This window comes from Vitis riparia, chromosome 16 (assembly GCF_004353265.1).
Source record: "Vitis riparia cultivar Riparia Gloire de Montpellier isolate 1030 chromosome 16, EGFV_Vit.rip_1.0, whole genome shotgun sequence".
NCBI lineage: Eukaryota > Viridiplantae > Streptophyta > Magnoliopsida > Vitales > Vitaceae > Vitis > Vitis riparia.
This window is the reverse complement of record NC_048446.1, coordinates 23,522,041-23,544,803: the sequence shown is the minus strand read 5'-3', so window position 1 is coordinate 23,544,803 and position 22,763 is coordinate 23,522,041. Positions and strand designations below refer to the sequence as shown.

The following is a 22,763-nucleotide window of genomic DNA, read 5'->3' as shown; positions in this document are numbered from 1 at the left end:
ATTAATTAATTAATTAATTCTGGATTAAGTTATTAAAATAATAAGAGAGATGCCTTATTCAAACAATAGATTCAGAATCAACGACTTAGAACAGAACTTAATCAACTCAATAATAAAATAATCGTCCTTAATGAGCAACTATTCAATACTAATTTAAAACTTACGCATATCAACATCTTTATCTCCTCACATTAGCATTAAATAAATGTAGTTAATGACTAAATAAAAAATTTAAACTTGAAAGTGTAATTAAAATTAAATGGCAAATTTTTTTTAAAAAGTTTGTCATCCCCTCGAACCTATTGTCCATTGATACACGTTTTTATTTTTCTTTTCTTATTTTTCATGACATTATTATCTTAATATTATTTATATAAATTATTTTTAAATTTTCATTTTTTACATATATAAAACATCTAATAAAAATAATAATAATTGATAAGGATGAAATTTGAATAATTTGCAAATGTTAGAAATCTTAAAAGGGTCTTCTAAAATCACTTTCAAGTAGACTTCAAGTAATTTTTAAATGTTAAAAAGGTAAAAAAAAATGTTTTTATAAAATTACTGTCAAATAAACCTGAAGTGTTTTGACAATTATTCATGGATTGCTATTATACTAAGAACCCGTTTAGTAGTAATTCTAAGAAGTGTTTTTAACTTTCTTAACACTTCCAAAATTTTTATCATAGTTTTAAAACATTTTTTTTTAAATTAATACCAAACACACTCTAAATGTCAAACCAATATTGAATGGAATGAGAAGTCTTTTCATGTCTATACTAATATAACTAATAACTAACAAATTATCCCGAAGATATTTAAAGTATGAAATTTGAATAATTTTCAAATGTTAGAAATTTTAAAAGTGTCTCCTAAAATCACTATGAAGTAAACTTTAAGTAATTTTTAAATATTAAAAAGGTAAAAAAAAAATGTTCCCTAAAATACTATATCAAATGGATATGAAGTGTTTTGATAATCATCCATGGATTGTTATTATAATAAGAACCCGTAGTAATTTTTAGAAATGCTTATAACTTTTTTAACCTTACAAAAATTTTATCATTCAAATATTAAAAAAAAATAATTTTTTTTTTTTAAATTAATACCAAACACACTCTAAATATCAAACTAGTATTGAATAACAAACAAATTTTCAGGAAGATATTTTCTTTACCTTATGTTTGAATTGCTTTTCAAGAAATTAAAAATTATTTTCCGTAAAATTAAAGATCTGTCATTTATTTTAGAAGCTTCATTCCGAGTCATAAACAACGCAATTCTATGTTTGATAAAACAGCAGTTATTCGAAATGGAATCTAAGTCAGGAAAATGTGAATGGCTATCATCATGATTAATTTATTTAAAAATTTAAAATTTTTACACTTTTAATGGCTGAGATTGGCCTACCTAAACTTAGGTAGTGGATGTCAGTGTGAAACTAAGGCTACTAAACTGGAAGAAGAGGAAGAGTGCCGCTTTGTATCCTCACAGCCAGCACTACATTCATGGCTGAGATTGGTGAAGCTGCAGCCATGGAGGCTGGAGTTTCCTACGAGTGTCCTATCAAACAAGTGGATGTCACAGTTCCTAAAACTGATGATCCCACTATTCCTGTTCTCACCTTCAGAATGTGGGTTCTGGGTCTGTCTTCATGTATTGTTTTATCCTTTGTGAACCAGTTCTTCTGGTACAGATCACAGCCATTGATAATTTCATCAATATCTGCACAGATTGCTGTTGTGCCTATAGGCCATTTGATGGCCAAAAAGATCACAAAGCGGGTGTTCCTAAAGGGTTCTAGGTGGGAGTTTACACTTAATCCTGGGCCTTTTAATGTCAAGGAGCATGTTTTGATCACCATTTTCGCCAACTCGGGTGCTGGAACTGTTTATGCTACTCATATCTTGACTGCAGTGAAGCTTCTGTATAAGAGGAACCTCACTTTCATTCCTGCCTTGCTTGTTATGACAACCACTCAGGTAATTTTCTTAAATTTCTTGTGAGTTTTTATTGTTAATAGTATTGATTTTTAAGATTTTATTGATGATTTTATCAATTTTGTTGTATTGGTTTTCCCTAATTATTAGCCTAACTAATCTGGGATCTGGGAATCGTGTTATTGTAATTTAGGAAGTTTCAGGATCATTCATGAATGTTCACAAATCAGTGGAATATACAAGATAAATTCAGGTTAAATTTCAAGACATGATCCTGAAATTTCATGGAAATGACTTCATATGTCGTGTACTACTCTTAAGCTCCTAGTTTTCTTTTTCTATTGCAGTTGTAGAGATCAAATGGTGCTAACAAATTTTTATTGTTTTAAATTTTAAACTTACATGACAGATTTCTGTTATCATCTTTACTTAAGTGTTTTTTTTTTTTTTTAAACCACGGAACCTTTCTTGGTCAAGCCCTTTAAACTCTCCACGGTGATCCAAACCTCAGGATCACGGAGTAATCCATGATATTCAACCAGAAGGGAAAAAAAAATCTCAAACAAAATGATTTTCATGAAAGAAAATCGAAGTTAATTAAAATTAGCTAGAAAGTTATATTTCCTTCATTTTCTCTTTTCTTTCATTCTTGCTCTTGCTTTCTTCCTCAAATTTTCAAGGAACCAAACATTAACCTAGTTTTTTGTATTAATTCTAGGTGTTGGGGTTCGGCTGGGCAGGACTTTTCCGGAAATTTCTGGTTGAGCCGGGAGAGATGTGGTGGCCTTCTAACCTGGTTCAGGTTTCACTGTTCAGGTATCCATGTCTTTGTGATGGTTATTCCTCCAAGAAAAGGGTGTCTTTATGGTCGAGTAGCTTTTCTAATGAACCTAATGAATATTTCAGGGCTCTACATGAGAAGCAGAAGAGGCCTAAAGGTGGCACAACCCGGACTCAGTTCTTCCTCATAGTCTTTATTTGCAGTTTCACATACTATGTGGCTCCTGGGTATCTCATCAACATGTTAACATCTTTCTCCTGGGTCTGTTGGCTTGCTCCTAAATCCATTCTGGTGCAACAACTCGGGTCAGGCTTGGAAGGCCTAGGAATTGGCTCAATTGGGTTGGATTGGTCTACGATTTCATCATATCTAGGGAGTCCATTGGCTAGCCCCTGGTTTGCCACAGCCAACGTTGCCCTTGGATTCTGCCTAGTGATGTATGTGATGACACCTGCCACATACTGGAGCAATGTCTACAATGCCAAGAACTTCCCTCTATATTCTGAAATGCTTTTCATGTCGAATGGTTCACGTTATAACATTTTAAGCATCATTGATTCTAACTTTCATCTTAGTAAAGAACAATATGTGAAGAGTGGGCCTTTAAATATGAGCACCTTCTTTGCTATGACCTATGGTCTCGGGTTTGCCACACTTTCTGCTACTATTGTCCATGTCGCACTCTTCAATGGAAGGTAAACGTTGAACTGGCTAGTTCCTAAATTTCTTCATAGTTTATATCATATTTTCTAGATCAAAAACTGATTTTCCTTCTAGTTCTTTCCTTCTATCATTGTTTTTGAGACTTAAGTTACATCAGAACCAATCTTTGTTCCTTCTGCTATAGAAAGAAATGTTCTAAAACTCATGATTCACGTAAATGAAGTCTTATGAGCACAATTTTCATTTGTTTTATGCAATAAATCAACATCAATAACATGAACTAAAGCTCTTTTAAGCTGGTAAATGCAGTGAGCTATGGAAACAAACAAAAGGTGCCTTTGGAGAGAAAAAGATGGATATACATACATGGCTAATGAAGAAGTACAAGTCAGTGCCCAATTGGTGGTTTTTTGTGATCCACGTTGTGAACATTGCCACTATCATATTTGCATGTGAGTATTACAATGACGTACTTCAGTTGCCGTGGTGGGGTGTCTTGCTTGCTTGTGCCATTGCCTTTTTCTTCACCCTTCCAATCGGCATCATCACTGCTACAACAAACCAGGTAGGAAATTGAACTTCAATTTATAAGCTGAAGTTGAGTTAAATGGAATAAAATCTAATAATGTAGCTATTTGAAATTTAAATGAACAATCTTTTGTTGCCGGTGAACAGACACCAGGTTTGAACATTGTAACAGAATATGTTATGGGGTATATGTACCCAGGCCGTCCTGTTGCCAACATGTGCTTCAAGGTTTATGGGTACATCAGCATGACTCAAGCTCTAACCTTTCTGGCCGACTTCAAGCTGGGCCACTACATGAAGATTCCACCTAGATCAATGTTCATGGCACAGGTCAGTTTTGATTCTTTCACTGTTTCAAAACTAATAATACCACTCTACATAAAAGCGAACAGTTGAACTGGAAACTTTGAAGCTAAACTACCTTGGTATTGCAAGGTGGTAGGAACAGTTGTGGCTGTAATTGTATACGTGATAACTGCCTGGTGGTTGATGGCAACCATTCCCAACCTCTGTGATACCACTATGTTGCCTGCAGACAGTCCATGGAGATGCCCAATGGACAATGTCTTCTTCGATGCCTCTGTTATTTGGGGGCTTATTGGCACTCGCCGAATCTTTGGAAACCTGGGTGCCTACTCGAATGTCAACTGGTTCTTTCTGCTTGGAGCCATTGCCCCTCTCCTAGTCTGGCTCATGCACAAGGCATTCCCAAAAAAGAAATGGATTCCCCTTATCCACATGCCAGTCTTGTTAGGTTCCACAGCAATGATGCCCCCAGCCTCTGCTGTTAACTTCACGAGTTGGATCATTGTTGGGTTCCTCTCTGGATTTGTAATCTTCAGGTACAAACCAAAGTTGTGGGAGCGCTATAACTATGTTGTTTCTGGTGGTCTTGATGCTGGAACTGCCTTCATGACCATATTAATATTCCTTACCCTCGGGTCCAGGAATATTAGCATCGACTGGTGGGGAAACAATCCAGAAGGATGCCCCTTGGCTTCATGCCCAACTGCCAAAGGAATTGTAGTTGATGGCTGCCCTGTTTTCTGATACAGCCTTTTGATTGACCCCTGTAGTTTGAAACAATACCTTTTATTCTCTTCTTCTGTAGATGTACACAGTTTAGCCTTTCGTTATATGTGTGACTCCTGACATGCTGAAGGCACATAACTGGGTTTGTTAGCCTTTTAGATGAATGCCAAATCAAAATAGCAAGTACCAAACTTAATTGCTCTTCACTGGTGCAAATTGAACAATGGTTTCATTTGCTTTGGCAATCATATCCTGGCGCAGAAAGAGAGATATATTAAGTAGTCTTTTTATCATCAAATGATCTATGAAATACATTATTTTTATCATAAATACAAAAGGAGACAAGATTATTTCACTGTTAAAGATAATTTATTCACAAGAAGCATTACAAAATCCATAAGAAAAAGGCACGAGAGAGCCAAAGTTATGTTTTTCTTTTAGCTTAGTAGATTAGATTTACTTTGTTTAGCCACTTCTGCTTAAGAGACAGATTAGACTTGTACTCAGATAGTAATTAAGGAATTGATCAGTACCTTATTCTCCATTCCATTCTTTGCAAGCTTGGGAATGGTGATTGCCCTCCAATGTTTGAGCAGTGATAGCAACCTGGAGAGTTTTGTTAACGTGTAGAAGAAAAACATTTGTCGTTCCTTTCCTCTCAAGAGATGTAGCTGGAAACAATCTGTTCTATTTCCTTACCTATACCCAATCCACTCTTAAATTCTTCAAACTCTCTCTTTGATGAGAAGGTATCTGGTCTAGTATGGCATTATCATTTATTCATGTTATGCTATCAATGAAAAAATAGTTACTCCATTAAAGTGTGATCTTCTCCAAGTTGGGAGTTTCTTCTACTTCTCATTTTGAATGAGGCACCTGAAAGAAAAAAGGAAAAAAGGAGATTAATACTACCTTCTTCATCTCATTACAGAGGTCAAGGGCCAAGATTTTGGTCAAAGTTACCTTTTCAGAGTAATTCAATGAAAAGCTTACATTATTCAATTTAACCAAGAGATTTAAGATCAACCAAAATAATGGAAGAGAAGTGATTAGGTAACAGCTTTGTACCAAAAGCACTTAGTCAAAGCCGACTGAAATCTGCAAATAATGATGGTGACAAATCTTTTTCAGATTCTAAACAATTTGGAGTTTCTCATGCTTTGCTGCTTTTACCAGTATTCAAACTTTCCTAAACTTTTGGTTGAAGTACTATGAGAGCAAAATCTAATATTTCAAAATTCTATATACATATACATAGTTTCATCTATAAAAGCATCACTACATCATAAAGATGTAGTTCTTTTTTAATAGAAGTTGACAAGAATAATGAATATTCTCATAACATCCTCATAATCGACATTGATGAAGAAATAGACATGGAGTCGGCCCCTTTAATGTCAAGGAAAATGTTTTGATCATTGTTTTTGCAAACTCTGGTGCTGAAACTGTTTTTGCTACTCATATTATGAGAGATGCCTCCAATTCATTCCTGCCATGATTTTTATGCTTACCTCCCAGGTGCTCTTATGCTAAAAGGTGTCTTCATAGCAAGAAACTTTTTTAATCAAACTAATGAATACTACAGAGCTCTACATGAGGAGGAAACAAGACCTAAAGGTGGCACAATCCAGGCTTGGTCCTTTCTAATGGTCTCTGTCTGCTGTTTGACTTATTATGTCATTTCTGGCTATCATTTTAATAAGTTAACATCCTTCTCTTGAGTCTGTTGGCTGGCTCCAAAGTCCATCTAAGTCCAACAACTTGGCTCAGGGCCAACTTAGAGGGCCTTGGAATTGGCTCCATTGGGTTTGACTGGGCTACAATTTCATCATACCTCATGAGTCCACCAACTAGCCCTTGGTTTGGCACTGTCAAAATAGCTATTGGATTCTTCCTCATAAGGTATACAATGATACCCAAGTGGCTCAGTGTCTACAGTGACAAGAACTTCCTACCATATCTCAAGAGCCTTTTCATGTCAAATATTCCAGGTATGACATCTCAAGTATCCTCATGTCTAAGTTTCATCCTGCCAAGGAAGTTACTCAAGGACTGGGCTTCTGTATCTCAGCACCTTCATTGCTACGAGTTATGGAGTTGGATTGGCCATACTTTCTGCTACCATTGTCCATGATACTCTTCAATGGAAGGTGACCCACCACCTAATTTGAGAATAGACAAGTGGTCAAATGTTTTTTGCGGTTTCTGTATAAACTTATACACTGCTTCTGTAAAATATGCTTACATACATTCATACATATATCCTATAAAATTCTTTATGAGTGTATAAAAGACGTTTTTTATGAACATAATTTTCATCTTGTTTGAACATGAGATATTAGGAAAATTAATTGTCCAACATGGAATTAAATCTCTGGTTGACTGACAGTCTCTACTGGTGTCTGTGCCTCCCCCAGTAGGTTTGGAGCATGAGACACATTATGAGCTCAAATCCTAACAGCTCAAGCTTTAAGAACTTGTCAACACATCTTACACTAAAATTTTTAATTAATAAGTGGTGCTGGCAACTTTAATGCAAAGAGAAAGCATATGGTTCCAATTAGAACCACATTATGTTATTCTGCTTATTTTAGTTTTAAATCCAGAAGTGAACATCTTAAAGCATCTCCTTTTGGCCTGTTACTCCACTAAAGTAAACTTGCAAGTATTACTCCATTGCATTTTTAGGCATAATAGACCCCATCAATAACTACAGATCACTAGAACCTGTGGCACACAATGATATATGGAAGCAAAACAGGACATGGAGAGAAAAAGTTAGATGTACATACATTGCTTATTGAGAAGTACAATTCAGTAATCATGTGATCGTTCCTCATCACCCTTGTGTTGGCTATTGCTGCTTTTATGTTTGCATGCGAGTATTACAAAAAGGAACTTCAGTTGCCTTGGTTTTCTTTCTTGCTTGCTTGCTCTATTGTCTTCTTCATCCTCCCGATTGTTATCACAACTGCTACAACCAATCATAATTTAATTAATATGCAAAAGTAATGAGAAATATAATGATGAAATTTAAACTAGTACTCTTTGTTCAATCCTCTGTTGTTGAGCAGCAACCAGGTTTGAACATCAAAATAAAATATATTATTAAATATATGTACCTGGGGCACCCGGTCTCTGACATGTGCTTCGAGTTATATGGGTACATCAGCATGACTCAAGCTTTAACCTTTCTAGCAAATTTCAAGCCTGGCCGCTATACAAAGATTCCACCTAAATCAATGTGTTAGTGCATTAAACTATTTAGATTAAGTTGACAATTTTGTTTCCTCCATCCTAGTTTAAAACTCTATGTACTTTCTTGTGATTTAAACTCCTTTGAAGATTCAAGATTGTTGTAGAATCAAATCAAGATTAAACAAGTATGGTTGAGTTATTTGAAAATAATGACATAAAACACATAAAATGGACTTATAGAAATTAGAAATAAAAATAATTTGGAAAGGAATTTTAAATTGAGGATTTAAAGTTCAGAATTTAAAAAGAAAAATCTTTCCAAATAATAAAATTAATTTGGAAAAGAATTTTAAATTGAGGATTTAAAAAAGAGGATCTTTCCAAATCTTTTAAAGAATTTGGAAAAGATATTTGAAGAAGTTAAATTAAGAATTTTAAAAGGAAAATCTTTCCAAATCTTTTTGAATTTAAAATATAACATTTCTCTAAATCTTTGTAAAATTCTTAAGTTTCTAAATTGTTTTTAGTAAAATATGGTTTCTAAATTAATTCCAAGTCTACTAGGTTTTCTCTTATATATGTTGATTAGAAGAGTTATTATTATTAAGAACTAACCTGCCTAAACTTTTAAGTTATTATTATTTGTGCTTAACCCAAAACTTTCAAATATGTTTAGCTTTCCATTTGTTGAGTTGTGAAGGAGATTTGCATCCCTTCGAGCATTTAGGCGAGATCCACTAGAGCACACAAGGTGTTGTGTTGCAAACGTGGATTGTAGTATAGGTTCTGGAGAGTATCTAAGGATAGCATCTATCAGGTAATTTTGTGTACTACTTTCTCATAGTGGATTGTTGATTCGAGGTTTTTAACCCTGTGGTTTTTATCTCCACACTTTGTGTGAAGGTTTTCCACATAAAAAAATCTGTCTCTCTTGTGTTATTGTTCTTTTGGCTTCACTACATCAGAATTGAGATAGTTAAATAATTGAAAATATTAAATTTTGGGTTTAAAAGGTTCAAACACCTATTCACCCCCCTCCAGGTGTTACCCTACTAGATATTTGTTTTTTTCACATGTTCATGGCACAACCAGTTTTTCTTCTGTGTCTTAAGATTCTAGTAAGTTTATATAAAAGCTAATCATAAAATTAGGAAATTCAAAACTAGCTTGATGGCATTTCAGGTGCAAGAGACAATTATATCACAAATGTATACCTAATAATTGCATGGTGGTTGATGGGAGCCATGCCCAACCTCTGTGATACCTCCAAGTTGCCTAATGACAACCTCTAGACTTGATGCGGAACCTTTGGAAATCTCAATATGTCAATTGGTTCTTCTTAGTGGAGCCCTTGCTTTTCTCCTTTTCTGGTTTGCATATAAGGTCTTTCCAAAGAGGGAATGATTTACCATGTCTACAAGCATTTCATATTGGTGCCACAACAGTAATGTTTTCAGCTTCTGCTGTTAACTTTACTTGTTTGATCATTGTCGGTTTCCCCTCTGAATTTGTTATCTTAAAGTATCAATAGAAATGGCAAGAACACTACACCCACATTGTTTATGGTGGTCTTTGTTAGATAGTATTTTAGCTTAATTATTTCTTATCATCAATAAGGGTAGAATAGTCTTTTAGCTTTTCTTGTTAGCCTCTACAAAACTTTTTATGTAATCTCTTTCTTAAGCTTTTTGTCAATGAAACCCCAGTTTTCTTTTTTCTTTTCTTCTTCTTCTTCTTCTTTGTCTTTGCAAATCTCACATGGTATTAGAGCAATGATCAACATAGGGCCTTTGATAGAAGATTTCATGGCAAAAAAAATTTTGGGGGGTTTTTCGCGAAGATCTTTTGTCAATCTTAATTTGTTTTAAAAAGGATTTTCGGCAACTTTGAAGTATTGTTTGTTTGTTTGTTTGTTTTATTTATTTATTTATTTATTTATTTTTTTGTGGTTTCGCAAGCAAATTTGAAGACGTATTTTTTGCAGCTATTTTGGAGGTTCAATTATTTGATATTCTTGCTCGCTTTGTTTTGTTTGGATTATATTGTGGTAAGATTATTAGTTGATCATGGTTGGTGAAAGAGATGACTCTCTTCAATCCATTAGTGTCAGATTAGATGGAAATAATTACTCGTATTAGAGTTATGTGATGAGAAATTTTTTGAAAGGGAAACGAATGTGGGGTTATGTCAGTGGTGTCTTGAGCAAACCTACAAATGATAGGGATGAAAAATATATTGATATGTTAGAGAGTCGGGAAGCAAACAACTCAAAGATTCTAATTTGGATTAATAATTTTGTTGAGCAATTGGCATACAATTGGCAAAATATGAGATTGCAAAAACAGTTTGGGATCATTTGGCACTGTTGTACACACAATCAAACTTTGCAAAACAATATCAATTGGAGTCTGATATTTGAGCAGTGCAACAAAAGGATGAGTACCCAAGAGTTTTATTCTACGATGTCTGATCTTTGGGATCAGTTGGAGCTCACGGAGCCCACGTCTCTTCAAAGCAATGTTGAGTATCTAACTCGTCGAGAACGGCAACGTCTTGTTGAGTTCTTGATGGCTCTTCGTAATGACTTTGAGGGGCTTTGGGGAAATATTCTACATCGTTGTCGTCACCCCCTCTATTGATACAATGGTAAGTGAGCTTCTAGTTGAACAACCATGTCTTAAGACTCAGGTAGGAAAGGGCCTTCCCCAGCATCTAGCCCATCAGTTCTAGCCATTCCTAGCAAACCTTTCTCAAGCAACCAAACTAAATCACCTACACATGTTAGTTTTGATGAGTGCAACTTTTGTAAGCAAAAAGGACATTGAAAGGCTCAGTGTCCTAAACTATTGCATAAAGCACAAACATTTCAACAACCTCTTCCTACATAGCTATAGTGGCGACCACCTCCTCCTATGCAATAGTAGGGCAACTACCTCCTGCTACGTAACAGCAATGGCAACCACACCTTCACAACAATGGCATCCTGAAGGACAACCTAAAAAACGAGCTTATAGGTCATCATAGTCTAATACTACAACACTTATACCTAAAGTTGCATCATCCTCAAATCTCAACATGGCCATTCTAGAGCAGTTTTAGAAGTTCCTTACTACACAACTATCGCTACAGTCGTATGCCATGTCTACTCCATCTTCATCAGGGCTACCATTCCCTAACATTTCAAGTAAATCCTCTTCTTTATGGGTCTTAGACTATGGTGCCTCACATCATATGTCACTTTTTTCATCTTCTTTTGTATCTATGTGCCATTCTCCTTTCTCTGTGTCAGTCATCACTGCTGATAGCACTCCAATGCCTTTAGCAGGTGTTGGTTCTATATGCACACCTTATTTGTCTCTTTTTAATGTTTATTGCATTCCTAAACTTACTATGAATCTCATATTTGTGAGTCAACTCTATGATTCTTGTTATTTTGTTCGCTTTCTCCTACTTCTTGTCATGTATAAGATCCTCAATCCCAGAGGTTGATTGGGATAGGTTGTAGGCAGGAGGGCTTATATGTCATGGACGAGTTGCGACTTCCACGAGTTTCAAATTTAGCTGCTTTGAGTGTTGATTTGTCATATTTCCATTTAACTTCATCTTCCTCTAGTTTTTATTCGTGGCACTCTAGACTTGGCCATATTTCGACCCCTCATTTAAAATATTTAATTTCTAACGGATTTTTGGGCAATTTTCAAACTCATGATATTTCTTATTGTAGTGGTTGTAAATTGGCAAAGTTTTCTGCTTTACTCTTTAATCGAAGTGTTTCCCCCTTTGTTGCACCATTTGACTTGATTCATTCTAATGTGTGGGGACCTTCCACTGTTGCCACAAAAGGGTGGTCCAAATATTATGTCTCATTTATTGATGATCACACTCGATATTGTTGGGTTTATCTAATGAGGCATCGGTTTGATTTTATACATGTTTATACTACTTTTCGCTCATTTGTTAAAACTCAACACTCTGCTATTATCAAGTGCTTTCGTTGTGATTTAGGTGGGGAATATACATTTATAGCCTTTTCTGAATTACTTATCTTTGATGGTACTATGCATCAATCCTCTTGTACTGACACTCCTCAACAGAATGAGGTCGTTAAAAGAAAACATAGGCATATTGTTGGGACTGCTCGCTCCCTTCTCTTGTCTGCTGGTGTCCCAAGTGCATTTTGGGGCAAAGTTGTTCTCACTGTTGTGCATTTGATCAATAAAACACCTTCTTCTCATACATCATGTCTATCTCCCTATGAAAATTTGTATGGTCACCCTCTTGACTACTCTTCTTTACGGGTTTTTGGTTGCACTTGTTTCATTCTTCGTCCTAGTGTAGAATGTAACAAGCTATCTTCACACTCCATCATTTGTGTCTTTCTTAGCTATGGTGAGGGTCAAAAGGGTTATCATTGTTATGATCTTGTAGCTCAACAGTTATATATTTCTTGTCATGTCTTCTTCCTTGACCATATTCCTTTTTTCTCTATTCCTACCAAGTGTCATACCTTATCAAAGTCCAATATTATTTGCATTGACCATTTACTTGATGATCCTCCTAACCCTATGTCTCCTACTAGCTGACCCATATCACATGATGTTCCCTATCTTGTCACTCCCTTACCTTCTCCCATCCAACCTTTCCCTTATCATTATTCACATGGGACTCAAGCAACTACGAATGATACAACTCATGGTATTTCTGATGCTCCACCATCCACAAATGATGCCTCCATGCCTCCTTCTTCTGTCATCTTAGCACATCTTGTGATTGCAGATCCTCTTCCATCTCGCTATCCAAAGCGCATTTGTAAGTCCACTAAGTTACAAAATTTTGCTTATTCTTGTTATTCTCTTTCATTTACTTCATTTTTAGCATCTCTTCACAATCTTTGTGAGCCTACCTCCTATACAGAGGTTGTTCTTGATCCCAATTGGGAGCAGGCTATGGCTGAGGAACTTTTTGCTTTACATCGGACAAATACTTGGGATTTGTGCCACTTCCGCTAGTGTAAGAGCTCTATTGGTTCTTGTTGGATTTATAAAATCAAAACAAAGTCATATGGTTCAGTTGAGCACTACAAAGCTAGGTTGGTTGCGAAGGGTTTTGCTTAGAAATATGGTATGAACCATGAGAAGACTTTTGCACCAGTTGCCAAGATAATCACTATTTGTGCTCTCATTGTAGTTGCCTCTGCCCGCCAGTGGCACATCTCACAGATGGAAGTTAAAAACATTTTCTTAAATGGAGATCTTAAAAAGGAAGTTTATATGGTACCTTCTCCTAGTATTTCTCACAACCCTAGAGAAGTTTGCAGACTCAAAAAGGCTTTGTATGGTCTCAAACAAGCCCCTCGAGCTTGGTTTGAGAGGTTTTCTGCAGCGGTTACTTCCCTTGGTTTTTATTCTAGTGCTCATGATTCAGCTCTTTTGATGACATGATTATTACTAGTGATGATGTTGATGGTAGTATTGCACGGCTAAAGACTGAATTGACTCAATAGTTTGACATGAAAGACTTAGGTCCTTTACGTTACTTCTTGGGTATTGAGGTTGCCCGTTCTCCTAAGGGTTACCTTCTTTCTTAGTCTAAATACATAGCAGATATCCTTCAATGAGCTCAACTTACAGATACTTGGACTGTTGATACTCCTCTGGAGCTTAATGTTCGATATGCCTCTACAAATGGTACTCATTTGCCTGATCCCACTTTGTATCGAACCCTGGTTGGTAGCTTAATTTATCTCACTATTACTCGTCCAGATATTTCTCATGTTGTGCACATTGTCAATCAGTTCGTTGCATTCCCCACTACAATTCATTGGGTTGTTGTTCTTCGCATTTTATGCTATCTTTGGGGCACTCTTTGTCAGAGTCTTGTCTTTCCTTCGACTTCCTTTTTGGAGCTTTGTGCATACTGTGATGCTGATTAGGCTAGTAACCCAAATGATCGTAAGTCTACAATTGGTTTTTGCATCTTCTTAGGTGGATCTCTTATTTCATGGAAGAGTAAAAAATAGAACGTTGTCTCTCAATTTTCCATTGAGGTTGAGTACCGTGCTATGGCAACTACCACAAATGAGATTGTTTGGTTGTGTTGGTTAATAGTAGATATGGGTGTACCTATTACTACTCTCACTTCTCTTTACTGCGACAATAAGAGTGCCATTCAAATTACCCGCAATTCAGTTTTTCATGAGCGAACCAAAGACATTGATATCGATTGTCATACTACTCGGCAAGAACTCCAGCGTGAGATGATTGCTTTGTCCTTTGTCTCTTCTTCCATGCAGATTGTTGACTCCTTCACCAAGTCTTAGACTGTTCAGTGATTTTATTTTTTTGTTGGCAAACTCTCGATACTTCTTGCTACTGCATCGTGAGTTTGAGGGAGAATGTTAGATAGTATTTTAGCTTAGTTATTTCTTATCATCAATAAGGGTAGAATAGTCTTTTAACTTTTCTTGTTAGCCTATATAAAGTTTTTTACGTAATCTCTTTTGTAAGCCTTTCATCAATGAAACCCTATTTTTCTTTTTTCTCTTCTTCTTCTTCTTCTTTGTCTTTGCAAATCTCAGTCTTGATGCTGGAACTGCATTCACAACCATCTTATTAATTGTTGCCTTGGGATACAGAAACATTGGTATTGACTGTTAGGAAAGGTGAGCCTTAGCCCAACTGCCAAGTGAATTATAGTTGGTGGCTTGCCTGTTTTCTGATAAAATGTTCTATTGGAGTCCATGTTTCAAGTCTTCTGGAGCATTATATTTCTTCTATTGCAGTGATTATTCCTTCCTGGAAACTGCTAATAAACTAATTTTTACTTAGTTAATAAACAATTGCTAAAGGCACAACTTACTGAAACTTTGTTGGGGTTCTTTACATGAGGCCATTCACTCAATGGGGCAGTTTGAATGCATTTGGTCTGGAGGCCAATAAGAGAGTATAGCCAAATAACCATACTGCAGACAGTCCTAACAATCCAAACCTACCTAATCTTTTGCCAAATTTTGTTAATTTAATAAATCTCGATTAGTTGCCTTGTTCACCTTCTTACTTTCTCAAAGGAAAATCTCAATCATATTATTGAAACTTTAAAATGAACAGAACTAACATTGGTTCTGGTTTTAACATGCATCCACATAATGCATCGTAAAGGAACAAAGGATGAGAGACACAAAGGAATTAGAACTTATATCATTAACAGGAAGGAATAAAAATTATATCATTTCATAAAATACATAGTACACATAGTATACAGACATACCTTGTTATGTGCTACTGAAAAAACAATTTGAGTGCACTAGCAGAATCTCCATTGGATGTGGCAAGTACAAACCTCTATATTCCTTATCAGGGATGTTCAATGTAGCCTCCCATTGTGGTTAAGGATGGAATCTAATTTGCATATCCAGAAAGGCTTTCTTCACATGGTACTCACAGAAATGGCATTATGCTAAACTATAACAAACTCCATCACCCACCATCCATTAGAAGTAAGAAGATTGTTCATGGAGCACATCCAAGTGAGCAAGTACTTTGGCAGCTAAGGATTTCATACCACCATGTCCCCTCTGAGTAATGTCAACTAATGACATTTGGGCTAAATTCCCATACTTCTGTTTGAAATCAATTAGTCGAAAGATCCTTTCTAAAGCCTTCAGAGCTTTCTCCTGCAACTTGGTACACGATGAACTCAATAACCTTATAATTGGAACAATAGCATTAACTTCAGAAAGCACCTTACTCCCATTTTGCAATCTTTCACCATCAATCAATGTCAAAAGTGCATCTAAAGAAGCTTCACAAGCTCCAACATCTGGTTCCACAAGCACCCTCACTAGGGGTTCTACAGCATTAGCCTCTAAAAGACAAAATGAGGACTCAACTGTACAGATGCCTAAGTGCACTCGGCAACCAGTTTCACGAGAGGCCAAACAGCACCAAAAAACTCCATGCTTCTTCACTGGTTGGCTTAAGCCATTGGAACTTTCTGAAAATTGCTTAAGTGAAACTGCTGCATTTCTCTTTGTCAAAGCTGTTCCAGAATCTAGAAACTGTAGCAGGATTGGGAAAAAACCACATTTGGCTACCTCCTTTTGCCAATTCTGATTTGTTGAAACAGTGAAACGACAAAGAGCGCCAACAGCATTCTCAATTAATTGCCTTTTGTATGAAGCACTACTATTTCCATCAGTAAGACAAGTAAAAATGATTTGAAGAGCTCCGGAATCAAGAAGCCACTGCGTTATATGGGCCTCCTTAGGAAGGTTAGAGATGATACTCATTGCACCAGCAATCTCTTCCACATTATCGGAAGTTTTGATTATTCTGATTAATGTCTCTATGTATCTCTGGCTCACATGCTCTAAAAAGGTACTGTCTTCACCATCTTCTGTCAAGCAACAAAAGAGCTTCACAGCATTTGCACGTACTGTATGGTTGTCAAACTCGCATAATTGAACTAGTACTCGAACAGAAGAGAGCTGTGAATTACATGGACATTAGCCATAAAATTTAGCAAATAGTAAATATTTCTAATAAAATACAACGAAAGAGAGATTAGAAACTCTGGACATCACTGAGAGAGGGCAAAATATTTTGATCTTGGATATGATAGGGTACAAATTATTCCAAATACAGATTAGAAAAAAAACAAGAGAAGCTAGGGTGACAATTAAAATTGTTAACTGCAGGTGCTACTGTAATGGTTCTGTTCAAGCCATTTCTGTTACCATGGATTTTATGGTTCTTGATGGAATTTTAGAGCTCCAATAATAATCTACAAAGTTTATACAACAGAGAATAACCAGTAGGCACTTCAATTACTTTTGGACTGAGATTTTAAAATAAGGAAGTTAAACCATAATACCAAAAATTGATAAAAATTATTACAAACAGTTCAAAGTAAATTTTTTCTGATGCTATATTTAACTATATACTACTTTTCTTTATTGTTTTTCTTCCTTTTTTTCCACCATGTAATAACAACTTTAGTCGAAGAAATAAACATAAAAAGTCCGTTAACCAATAACGAGTGTATATGAAGATATATAATCTCAAATAACATTTCCCTGAGGCTAGTCTCTAAGTTTGTGGTGAAACTTCAGAATTGCAATAATTGATGCTCTGATTATCAGTAAAACGAAGCTCAGGCCTGGTGGGTGAGACACTAAAAATGATTATAAACATTCATACCTGCCTTAACTTAGTTCTGATGTCTAAACCAGAATGAGATTGACACATGGCATGAAAAGTTCGGAGAATAATTTGTTGTATGTCAGGTCCTGTCAAGGATATGAGAGAGAAAAGCTTGAATATATCTTCCTCAGATTCCAACAATGAAACGTGCATTTGATCAGCTTCCAGGGTTGTGGTTGATATTGCAAGGTGCATAATGATAACTGCCACCTCTCCACGCAAACTTGGGGAAGACAAGCTGTGACGGTAGAGAAGTTCAAACAATGGGCCTGCAGCACCTTCTCTAATCATCCGCAATCCATTTTGTGGCACACTGGAGAGGTTATAAAGAGCTTTAACAGCCACTTTCTTCATCTCCATATCACTATGTGAGAGCAATACTAGAAGTGGCTGAAGTGCTCCATCTTCAAATAGACTCAATTTATTATTGTCAGTTAACTCAATCTCTGACAAAGTAGCAGCCACAGTCATTTTAGCATTCACTGGCCCTGCATCACCATGATCCCCCTTATTTACAGTAACTTACAAGTAATAATTTCATGACTTCCTGATTATCACTTATAAGTTGAACCAGTAGTAACTTTTGCGCTCAGATATTAAAATAAGGAGTAGTCAGAAATTTTTCCTTAACTGCACTCCAGAAGATGCATGTTTAAGTATTATTGCACAACATATGATGCTTGTATATGTAATTTCTCTTTCTTTCTTCTTTGGTTTTTTTTCAATGTTTGTACTTTCTTAAGCCTTGCCGTGATGAAGAATTTTTTAAGTTGTACAGTTTTTACTTTTTCAGAATAACCCATCTCAGTAAACAAGAAAAGTTAAATAGTTATACCATTTTGCAGGTGGATCTCACATATCAAATATCAAATACTCAATTAAACAAACATCTAAAGGAATACTTTAGTGTTGAACTTGAAAAGGTTTAAGGCTTGTTTTTTTGTTGTTTTCACTGGTTTTCTGAGGGTTGTTTTAAAAAATAATTATATAAAAATGATTATAAACAAAACAATAGACAAAAATTATTTTTAAGAAATATTAAAAAATATTAAAAACATGTTAAAAACATTTTAGGTTTTTAAATAAGCTTTTATTCTACAAAATATCATAAAACAGTTATCAAAAACTGTTTTTAGAACTGTTTTTGAAAACAATTACCACGCCCTTAATTCTTGATTTCTTATACCACTAGATGCATCAGTTCAATGAGATTCAATACTTACAAGTTTAAACTTTGAAGCATTCCTACACTAATACATACAACGACTTGAATAGGAATCAAATGCTGAGAAAATATGATATTAAATATTAGCAACCCCATGAGCCTACTAGAATACTTTGTATTGAATCTGATAGTGGATAGAAATTAGAAAGCACATCATCAAAACAATACCTGAAGAAAGAAGGCGCAACAAAGGTTTAAAATAATTTGCCCTTGCCATCTGAATAACATTCTGATCAAGAAAAGAGAGATTTTCCAAAAGCTCCTTTGCATCTTTGGCAGCTTGAGTATCATCACCACTGGAGATAGTCACTAAGAGAAATATGCAACCCTGAACATTGCCGATGAAGTCACGCACTAGATTACTTCTTGATAGCTCCAATAGTAATTGCAACGCTAACTTGCTTTCCCCAATCTGGCGGGCAAGGGAACGAACAATTGATTCAATTGCATTATTCACTCTAGCAATTCTTTCCTGCCACAAAAAATAAATAAATAAGTAAATACAAATAACTAAAATGGTAGTAATAGTGGGAATGAACAATTGATTCAATTGCATTATTCACTCTAGAGATTCTTTCCTGCTGCAAAAAATAAAGTACTAGCACTCATAATAAAAATACTAAAAAGAGTGATGATAATAATAATAATAACAATAATTTTATGGAAGAAAGATATAAGAGATTATATTTATTTGTTTAAGCTAAAAAGCTTAAGAAATGCATGAGCTTAAATTGTCAGGTAGTAATGAAGGAACTGAGCAGTACCTTATTCTCATTGCTATCCTTTGCAAGAATGCAAAGGATGACTAGAGAAAGTTTTCTTATTTCACGGTTTTTTGCACCAAGAAGTCCAATAAGAATTGGACAGTACTCATCCATCATTACCCATTCACGGTGCAACTCTCGTTCAATACATAGATCATGCAGCTTGCCCAGAGATTGAAGAACTTCTTGCTCATCATTTGAATGGAGTGCAGGTTTGAGAGAAGCAAGCATAATCATGGTGTTCCTATCCTTCCATTCTTCAATTGATTGTCGAAGAATTTTGTTAGGTCGTAGAGCTGACATGTCCAAGGGAGTCGCTGTCAATGGACAGAGCTTATTCCCTTCTGCAATCCACTTCTCTATTGCACTTCTCTCAAATGTCTGCCCTGAGGAAGTTTCCACAGGATCCACCATGACATCATGAGTGATTGAACAGTAGAATGCATGTAGAGGTTCCAGTCGTTGCGTACCCAAAGAATTTCGCTGATTAAAATATTTGATTTCTTTCTCCTCAGGAGATGTGGCAGCATCTGCTTTTGCAAGCAATGCAACAATCTTTCCCATTTTTAAAGCTTCTGCACTGTCTTCTCTGAGGTTCACATCCTCTATTTCACTCTTGAATTGTTCTAACTCTCTCTTCAATACTGACTGCTCAGTTGAAATCCCAGCAGCCTCGGCAATACAGAGGAGCAAATTATTTGCATAGGATTTGTCGACATTCCTCTCCCGTATACCAGTTTCAATTTTTTCCAGAATTTCTTCCTCCACTGCAGTTGCTTGATACTTGGAATCTAACATATCCTTGCGTAGTTTACTAATCTTATCATTAATATTGAATGAAATATCAGGAATAAGGCCTAGAACCCGACTAATCTCTTTTGTGATACACTCTAAGTCCTTGGAAATTCTCTGGCAATTGACTAAGAGATAGATCTTGTTTCTCTTCCCACACTCCACAGTTAGCTGCTTTGCAACCTTAATCTCTCGATTAAGATTTGCAACAGCAATTTTTAACCTCTCAGAATCCTCTATCTTTAGATTGGCCAACTCTTTCAGGACCACTGTGACCATCTCCAAATAAATTGCGAATTGCTGGAAATTCGCATCTTGAATGATGACTGCTTTGGCAGCATGTACAGTGTCAAAGACAGTCAGGATAGTCTGAGAGAGTAACTCTGAGGCTGGAACAAGTGAGACAGTAACATTTGCATCCTTCTCCATCTTATTTAGGGAGAAAACAAGCTATGGACATGAACTTAGAGAAGTTCAATTATGACCTTTGCAAGGACAGCAATCCTGCATTTATATCCATTTCCAAGAATATTCTCAATCAGATATACTGGTTCTCAATCATCTAATCCAATTTAGGAAGAAATAAAATATAAAAAATGGTAACAATAGTTAAATCATCAAATAAAATAAATGAATGATTCTCCACGGCAACCAAAATTCAAAGACAATCGTTTGTATTATCACAAGCAGAAAGATCTAGAGACTATGAACCGAAATTACACCTAAAAATGAAGCTTTTAGTTCTACTGCAAAACCTACGCAGTTAAGCAATTCCACTACTGAATAGCCGGAGTAGACTTCAAAAGAAAAGATCAGCCCTGTTTAGTGGCCAAAGAGGATGATAGAAAATAAATTTAAGAACTTTCCCTTCTTAGAAAACAAAAATGCTTAATTTAGCCCATTCAAATAGTTGCACAAAGCTTAGTTGAGTTTTACACGTCTAATTTTTATTTCTTACTTCTCCAATTTCTCTGCAACCAACCGGAGCATCAAACTAAAACTCCTGAAGTCAAACTCCAAAAATCGGTCACTACCAATACATTCCAGAATTTTAAGAAATTATTACCAATCAAACCACTCGAAAATTGGACTAGCACTGCAACAAGTCAAGTTCACCAATCCAAGGAATCATCTCACCTTCTGTTTGGTTTTCGGGAACGAATAACCGAAATGAAAGCAAAACCAAAATCCAATTTTCTAGAAAGCCTTTACACCGAACTTTCCCGAGAACCAACCGGAGTCCTCAACGTTACTAAAACGCATACAAGTACTCAAAAAACTGACCTGCTGAATGAAGAAATCGATTAATTCATTGAACAATATTCATAAAAGCAGCAGGGCATTACAGAAAAATCTATGAGGAATCCCTTTTTCCCGAGAAAGTTAGGGTTCTGATGAGACACTCTTCCTAGAGCGAATTTTTTCTCGCTCAAAGAAGAGAGACTTCGTTTTGGTAGAGACAGAAAGACAGAAAAATAATGGAAAGTTGTTTTCGATATTCGTTAAAAAAATTAATAATAAACAAATAAATAAAACTTTTCGTTTCTTTTCGTTTACTCAGAAACGTTAATCAGCCCTTTTTCAATTTTTCTGAAAATGATATTTCCAGGATGATCTTTTGCTGATTCCACGACACATCCAGGAGGATGATTGGCGGAGGACGATGGAAAGGCGTGGAAGCATTGAAAATGGGTTTGGCTTTGGTGAGCACGTGTTGGACCAAGAGAAAACCGAGTGTAAGGGATTATATTACCTCGCTCCGGCGCAGCATGGGATATAATGGTTCTTTGGTAATCGTCTGCCACGTGTAATTTTAGGATACGTGGCAAGATCAAGATTGAGCCTCATGGAGTAAGATGGTCTCGCTGAAGTACGGCGTGTGGACTTCACGTTAAAATGGGAAAGCAACAGACCATCGGCTTAAAGAACGGTTAAACGCAATACGACAAAAATAATAGAGAGGGAAAAGGGCAAACGCAAAATATTATAAAAATTTATACAATGAATTTTTATTTTTATTTTATTTTTTATTTTTCCAAGCTTTCCTTTTCTCATCATTTTTCCCATGCTTTTAAGGAAGGTTTTTTTTTTTCAATTACTATTTTTATAATAAATTTTAAAATCATGTGTTGAACATATGCTTTTACTTTATAATAAACAACAGTTATTTAATTAAAATTCATTGAAAATTCATGAAATACAACTTTTTTATGACAAAAATACCCTTCAACAATTTTGTTAATTCACATATCTTATTAAATATTTTTTGATAAAAAAAAAATTAAGGGCAATTATATGTACAATTTTTTAGTAAATGGAAATTATTTTTTCTAACATGAGTAATTTATCATCCATTTTAATACAACATTTCTATATATAATTTGGTTTTTTTACTTTATAACCAACTTCCATATCCTTTCTTTATACTTTGGTCTCGTTATTTTATATTTTGGTTTTATTTATTTGTATTTGATATATTATTATTGACCAAGATTGAAAGTTTAGTAAGTACCGTATGAATATTTTATAATGATTGGCATAAACACCTCTTCCCCCTCCTCGACTACAAATTTGCATTCTAATTTAATATACATATTCACGGAAATATGAGTTTTAAGCATAAATATTTATTTTTTA

At 35.4% G+C, this 22,763-nt stretch overlaps 2 protein-coding genes across 12 annotated transcripts; one reads left to right on the top strand and one right to left on the bottom strand.

The window, feature by feature from the left end:
- Window positions 1–1,431: 1,431 nt before the first annotated feature.
- Window positions 1,432–5,143, top strand: LOC117933623 (oligopeptide transporter 6-like). The gene is made up of 6 exons (XM_034855076.1): window positions 1,432–1,985; window positions 2,662–2,759; window positions 2,850–3,419; window positions 3,697–3,952; window positions 4,063–4,245; window positions 4,351–5,143. Exons 1-6 carry the CDS (start codon window positions 1,512–1,514, stop codon window positions 4,963–4,965), a joined length of 2,196 nt encoding a protein of 731 aa, XP_034710967.1. The 5' UTR covers window positions 1,432–1,511; the 3' UTR covers window positions 4,966–5,143.
- LOC117933621 (U-box domain-containing protein 43-like) lies at window positions 3,659–21,603 on the bottom strand. 11 transcript variants are annotated; one of them, XR_004654323.1, is made up of 12 exons: window positions 21,264–21,603; window positions 19,335–20,630; window positions 18,739–19,042; window positions 17,343–17,833; window positions 15,412–16,630; window positions 9,360–14,736; window positions 8,070–8,181; window positions 7,740–7,918; window positions 5,481–5,823; window positions 4,337–5,199; window positions 4,111–4,222; window positions 3,659–3,935 (listed from the first exon to the last, which is right to left on the bottom strand). XR_004654323.1 is itself a non-coding variant. In XM_034855074.1 (5 exons), the coding sequence occupies exons 2-5, from the start codon at window positions 20,553–20,555 to the stop codon at window positions 15,635–15,637; spliced, it is 3,012 nt and encodes a 1,003-aa protein (XP_034710965.1). In that variant the 5' UTR covers window positions 20,556–20,630; window positions 21,264–21,603; the 3' UTR covers window positions 15,318–15,634. The 11 variants fall into 11 exon arrangements, 1 of the variants encoding a protein (XP_034710965.1); XR_004654327.1 differs by lacking the exon at window positions 9,360–14,736 and adding an exon at window positions 6,903–7,109; XR_004654324.1 differs by lacking the exon at window positions 9,360–14,736 and having other exon boundaries at window positions 21,193–21,603.
- Window positions 21,604–22,763: the final 1,160 nt, after the last annotated feature.